At 37.5% G+C, this 6,508-nt stretch overlaps 1 protein-coding gene across 1 annotated transcript; it reads right to left on the reverse strand.

The window, feature by feature from the left end:
• Nucleotides 1-245: 245 nt before the first annotated feature.
• On the reverse strand, nucleotides 246-2,223 carry LOC127651340 (G2/M phase-specific E3 ubiquitin-protein ligase-like). Its single transcript, XM_052137119.1, has 4 exons — nucleotides 2,077-2,223; nucleotides 1,438-1,592; nucleotides 587-825; nucleotides 246-496 (listed from the first exon to the last, which is right to left on the reverse strand). Exons 1-4 carry the CDS (start codon nucleotides 2,221-2,223, stop codon nucleotides 246-248), a joined length of 792 nt encoding a protein of 263 aa, XP_051993079.1.
• Nucleotides 2,224-6,508: the final 4,285 nt, after the last annotated feature.

Consider the following 6,508-nt stretch of genomic DNA (forward strand, 5'->3'; position numbering starts at 1 on the left):
TTCTTTCTTCAGTCGAAAAGAAATTAAGGTTTTTGAGGAAAACATTCCAGGCTTTTTCTACACAGAATGGACTTTAAATGGAAACCAACAGTGTAGAAAAAGCCTGGAATGTTTCCTCAAAAACCTTAAATTTCTTTTCGACTGAAGAAAGAAATACATGGATATCTTGGATGACATTGGGGTGAGTAAATTATCAGCAAACATTTTTTTTTTTAAAGTGAACTAATCCTTTAAGAAGGTGACGCTTATACCTTCCCAAAGCCAAGAGATCCTTTTATTGCAAGGAACATTAATTCCTTGAAATCCTCTTCTTCTGACACACCTCTTGGTAGGTAGAGAGTCAGGGCACAGGTTGAAGCATACGGAATTCTTCTGGTTGGCTCCTCTTGGTCATAAAACTCCACTTTGCACTTTTGCTGAAACCCCAGTGGAGGGACAGAATCTGCTGCAGTTACAAACACTAGGACATCCTCAAAGCATATGCCCACATCTTCTTCTGTTTAAGTTTGCAAAACAGAAAATGTAAAAGACAAAAAGCTAAATGTAATTGCATAACAAAACAGTGTGCAGTTAAAGAAACACTTACCTTGAATCGACATTAGCCAGCATTCCCACAGGAAGATAGTCTCCTCCTCAAGGTCTCGCCTGTTGCTCCCTGGTGAACTCCAGACAATGTCGAAGAGGTCTCTGAATTCATATCTTGTTAGGGCACCTCTTGTGTTGGTAAACAAGGGGAGGAACGCTTTCCAATTATTAAGCACTACCTCCCACAACCGGCCACAGGAGTTCAGCCCAGAAGTGAACTGCTGGATAATACTTGCCACTCTGAACAGAAAAAAAGTAATAATAAGACTTAAAAATCGCTGTTGTCAAGCCACCTAATATTTATACAATACAAAGAGTCAAAGCAGCATCTCAGTAAAAAACCTGATACCTTTAAATATTGAAAAATGTGATGACCCTGATCTTAATAGGAGACCAGAGATAACCATATATTTTATGTGTTAAACATTGACTGGTGAACACCTAAATTCATTAGTCATGAACCGAAATCGAATCAACTTTTCTTACGGATAGTGATGAAGCAGACAGGTGAGTAAAATAATACTGAAGTTTATTTTCAACAGAAGCAAGGAAATCAGCAGATGTAAATGGTGAGTTGAACACAGTGAAGATAGATGAATGGAACTTAGCTGATGAATAACAGTATTGTCCTTTACATATGGTTATCTCCCCCCCAACCCCCCCACAAACTACGCCCCTGGATGGATGGATTTAATGACTTGACATATGTATGTATGGAACAACATGTCCACTCTAAATATGGACATTTCTTTACAATGGCAGAGACCCAACATAGTACACCTTATTAGGATATTTTTAGGAGACATTTTTGAGACAGCTGAAAGTTAAAGTAAATGTTATATATTTATTTACCTGTGGTAGATGAAGTGGGTCACTAACTGCCCATAAATTGTGGGCAGATCACTCATGGAGGCTGTGAAAATATTGGGTACCCCACAGTCGCAAATCCAGTCCCCCAGGGAGTTTTTAAGCTCCGTCAGCTCCTCTGTAGTGCTGCACCTAACAACCTAAAATCATAGAAAAACATGTGGACTTGAAAAATATTAGTTACTGAATACATTGTTCTCCTTAAAGGTGCTATAAGTGATCTTGTGCGTTTTTTTAGGCCAAACTTTTTTTTTCACCTACCGCAAACATCTCCTCACTATCCGCTAGCTGCCTGTCCCCTGAACACACTGTAAAAAAAAAAAAACGCACTCTGCAGACAGACCAAGCTCCACAAACAGCAGCAAAAACAAACCGAGCAATAAACAGAGCGACCCGCACTACGAAACATAACAAACTGTTCCAGCCAATAACCGACAAGAATGATGTGGGGTGGGGTTTGGGGGTTATTGCGCGGATGAGGAGGAGGGAGGGTCTAGCTAGCCTCCGTTTTGTTTGATAATAATTTAAAACATCAACATGAGGTTACGCCAACTGGGATCACTTAGAGCACCTTTAAATGAGCACATAACTACATTATGTGGGATGTAAAATTACTTTAGTTACCTTTGCCAGCTTTTCTGCGAGGTCATTTTCCAGAAAGTTATTAAGATCAAATGTGGTGAGATCTGGTTTCTGGCCACACATGATCATAAAAAGCTCCTTGTTAATGGACTTCATGCCTGGTCCATTGTGAAGTATGGACCAGGCCATTAGTCTTCCTGCTCATAGCTGAATAGAAGCTGTCCAGGTTTGCCCTCAAAAATTCCAAGATTGCTTTGGAGCTCAATCATGAGGAGTCTAAGAAAAAAAAAAGAAAAAAAGGAAGATACTGTAGCCTAAAAACAATGTCACAAAAGTCTGTAAATTTTGAAACAATCATAAATCCTTAACATTTCGTGATAAGTTTGCGTTGTTAGGAGAAATGTTAATTCATTATCTAATAAATTTATAGAATTTAGGGTGTAACAATATATCGTGCCACAATATATCGCAGTACAAAAATGCAACAATACGTATCGTGGATAGTGACAATATGTATCGTGGATTTCACCCAAAATAAAAATGACTGTGAGAAAAAAAAATTCAGAGATTTAGTGTCAGTAGTACTACATTAAACTACTATATAATGTTGATTATAATGTATAATAATGTAATGTTAAGCATATTTGTCTAAAATAATTCAGTATTTTCAGCTTTAGAATCATGAATATTTTATACATTATTCTGGTGTCACCATTGTCCTTGGGTTACAAGCACCAAGTCCAAGCCTATTCATTTAAGCCCACAATGTAATATCAAAATTATCATTTTAATCAACAGTACATTTTTTGTTTACCTTATGTCTTTGGAGAATCGCAATAATATTGTATCGTGAGTTCAGTATCGTGATATGTATCGAATCATGAAATGATGGTTTCATTAACACCCCTAATAGAATTGTATTAAATTAAAAAATTTATTAAATCATGTACCTATTAAATATCACTGTATTCAAGATATAGGAAAAACTAGATATTTCTAAAGCATCTGAGCTGAAAGTGTTCCTGAAGCTCAATTGGTATTGCATTGCATTATCAGCACAAAGGTTCAATTGGGTTAAATTCCCAGGTAACACACAAACTGATACAAATGTATAAATTGAAAGTAACTACAAATCAAGTTTAATCCAATAATCAAACGTCACAGCTGCCAAAGGGGCATGTCTAACTGTCACATATACTGACATTATTATGTCATTATAAATTTATATTAATTTATTGCTGCCTATTTAATGTTGTTTAATGCATTTACGGGAATACCAAGTAAGGACTTAAACTGATATTGTCCAGAAACACACTTTGAAACCTAGACATTTTCAAACTTTTGAAGGTCACTTTAGACATTACTGTATATACGTGTAATACCTAATGTACCTGAAAAATTCTCTCCTTGGACCTCCATAGTCCTCAGCCATTTCTCCCACAAACTCAATATTGGGAGTTTTGTGCCACTCAAAGTACCCTCTTGACAGGGCCACACATGCACTCTTTAAAATGTTTTTGCGTCTTGCTATAACAGTTATGTGGGAATAGAAGTCCAGGTTGTCCTCACAAAGCTCCTGTAAAATTGCTGGTAGCTCTCTGTCAAGCTGAAAATACAAATAAATAAAAATTCACCAACATTAAATTGGATAAAAATACATTTTCACTTGAAAATAAATAAATAATAATAATTGATAATACATCTATAAATAAACTAGTGCAAAATGCCTGTGCAAAATCAGTTTTCGTGTGTGTTTTTAGTAATTGTTAGTTTGATGTGTTTGAGTGCTCATTGTTACAATTACACAATTATCCATCGGACTAATGGTTCGAGAGATATACGCTTAACAGACAGACATACAGATAAGCACAGACAGACAGAGACAGACATACATACAGACAGACAGACAGACAGACAGATAGACAGACATACATACAGACAGAGACAGACAGACTTACATACATGCATGCATACATACAGACAGACAAGACAGGACAGACATAGAGACAGACATACAGACAGACAGACAGACTTACATACAGACAGACAGATAGACAGACATACAGACATACATACATACAGATAGACAGACTTACAGACATACATACATACAGACAGACAAATAGACAGACTTACATACAGACAGACAGACTTACAGACATACATACAGACAGACAGATATACAGACAGACAGACAGATAGACATACTTACATACAGACAGACAGACAGACAGACGACAGACACAACATTAAATTGGATAAAAATACATTTTCACTTGAAAATAAATAAATAATAATAATTGATAATACATCTATAAATAAACTAGTGCAAAATGCCTGTGCAAAATCAGTTTTCGTGTGTGTTTTTAGTAATTGTTAGTTTGATGTGTTTGAGTGCTCATTGTTACAATTACACAATTATCCATCGGACTAATGGTTCGAGAGATATACGCTTAACAGACAGACATACAGATAAACACAGACAGACAGAGACAGACATACAGACATACATACAGACAGACAGACAGATAGACATACATACATACAGACAGACATACAGGTGAAACTCGAAAAATTCGAATATCGTGCAAAAGTTCATTAATTTCAGTAATTCAACTTAAAAGGTGAAACTAATATATTATTTAGACTCATTACAAGCAAAGTAAGATATTTCAAGCCTTTATTTGATATAATTTTGATGATTATGGCTTACAGCTTATGAAAACCCCAAATTCAGAATCTCAGAAATTAGAATATTACATGAAATTAATTAAAAAAAAAGGATTTTAAATACAGAAATGTCGGCCCTCTGAAAAGTATAATCATGCATATGTACTCAGTACTTGGTTTGGGCCCCTTTTGCATTAATTACTGCCTCAATGCGGCGTGGCATGGATGCTATCAGCCTGTGGCACTGCTGAGGTGTTATGGAAGACCAAGATGCTTCAATAGCGGCCTTCAGCTCTTCTGCATTGTTTGGTCTCATGTCTCTCATCTTTCTCTTAGCAATGCCCCATAGATTCTCTATGGGGTTCAGGTCAGGCGAGTTTGCTGGCCAATCAAGCACAGTAATACCATGGTCATTGAACCAGGTTTTGGTACTTTTGGCAGTGTGGGCAGGTGCCAAGTCCTGCTGGAAAATGAAGTCAGCATCTCCATAAAGCTTGTCTGCTGAAGGAAGCATGAAGTGCTCTAAAATGTCCCGGTAGACGGCTGCGTTGACTCTGGACTTAATAAAGCACAGTGGACCAACACCAGCCGATGACATGGCTCCCCAAACCAACACAGACTGTGGAAACTTCACACTGGACTTCAAGCATCTTGGATTGTGTGCCTCTCCATTCTTCCTCCAGACTCTGGGACCTTGGTTTCCAAATGAGATGCAACATTTGCTCTCATCAGAAAAGAGGACTTTGGACCACTGAGCAACAGACCAGTTCTTTTTTCTTTAGCCCAGGTAAGATGTTTGACATTTGAAGCCCATGTCCAGGACCCGTCTGTGTGTGGTGGCTCTTGATGCAGTAACTCCTGCCTCAGTCCACTCCTTGTGAAGCTCCCCACACATTTGAATGGCCTTTTCCTGACAATCCTCTCCAGGCTACGGTCATCCCTGCTGCTTGTGCACCTTTTTCTTCCACACTTTTCCCTTCCACTTAACTTTCTATTAATGTGCTTTGATACAGCACTTTGAGAACATCCAACTTCTTTTGCAATTACCTTTTGAGGCTTTCCCTCCTTGTGGAGGGTGTCAATGATGGTTTTCTGCACAACTGTCAGGTCAGCAGTCTTCCTCATGATTGTGAATTCAACTGAACCAGACTGAGAGACCATTTAAAGGCTCAGGAACCCTTTGCAGGTGTTTAGCTGATTAGAGTGTGACACTTTGAGCCTACAATACTGAACCTTTTCACAATATTCTAATTTTCTGAGATTCTGAATTTGGGGTTTTCATAAGCTGTAAGTCATAATCATCAAAATTATATCAAATAAAGGCTTGAAATATCTTACTTTGCTTGTAATGAGTCTATATAATATATTAGTTTCACCTTTTAAGTTGAATTACTGAAATTAATTAACTTTTGCACGATATTCTAATTTTTTGAGTTTCACCTGTACATACATACAGACAGACAGACAGACAGACAGATAGACAGACTTACATACAGACAGACAGATATACAGACAGACAGACAGACTTACATACAGACAGACAGACAGACAGACTTACATACTGACAGACAGACAGACATACATACAGACAGACAGACAGACAGACTTACATACAGACAGACAGACAGATAGACAGACTTACAGACATACATACATACAGACAGACATACATACATACAGACAGACTTACAGACATACACACATACAGACAGACAGATAGACACTTACATACAGACAGACATACATACAGACAGACAGATAGACAGACTTACATACATACAGACAGACTTACATACAGACAGAC

The sequence above is a fragment of the Xyrauchen texanus genome, chromosome 11 (assembly GCF_025860055.1).
Source record: "Xyrauchen texanus isolate HMW12.3.18 chromosome 11, RBS_HiC_50CHRs, whole genome shotgun sequence".
Lineage (NCBI taxonomy): Eukaryota > Metazoa > Chordata > Actinopteri > Cypriniformes > Catostomidae > Xyrauchen > Xyrauchen texanus.

Bases quoted from the DNA above. Each gene is read 5' to 3' on its own strand.
- LOC127651340 (XM_052137119.1), bottom strand. From the start codon at position 2,223: ATGGCCTGGTCCATACTTCACAATGGACCAGGCATGAAGTCCATTAAC. The intron at 826-1,437 runs GTAAATAAATAT...TTTTCTGTTCAG, and splicing joins ACCCACTTCATCTACCACAG to AGTGGCAAGTATTATCCAGC. The intron at 497-586 runs GTAAGTGTTTCT...AAACTTAAACAG, and splicing joins CTGGCTAATGTCGATTCAAG to AAGAAGATGTGGGCATATGC.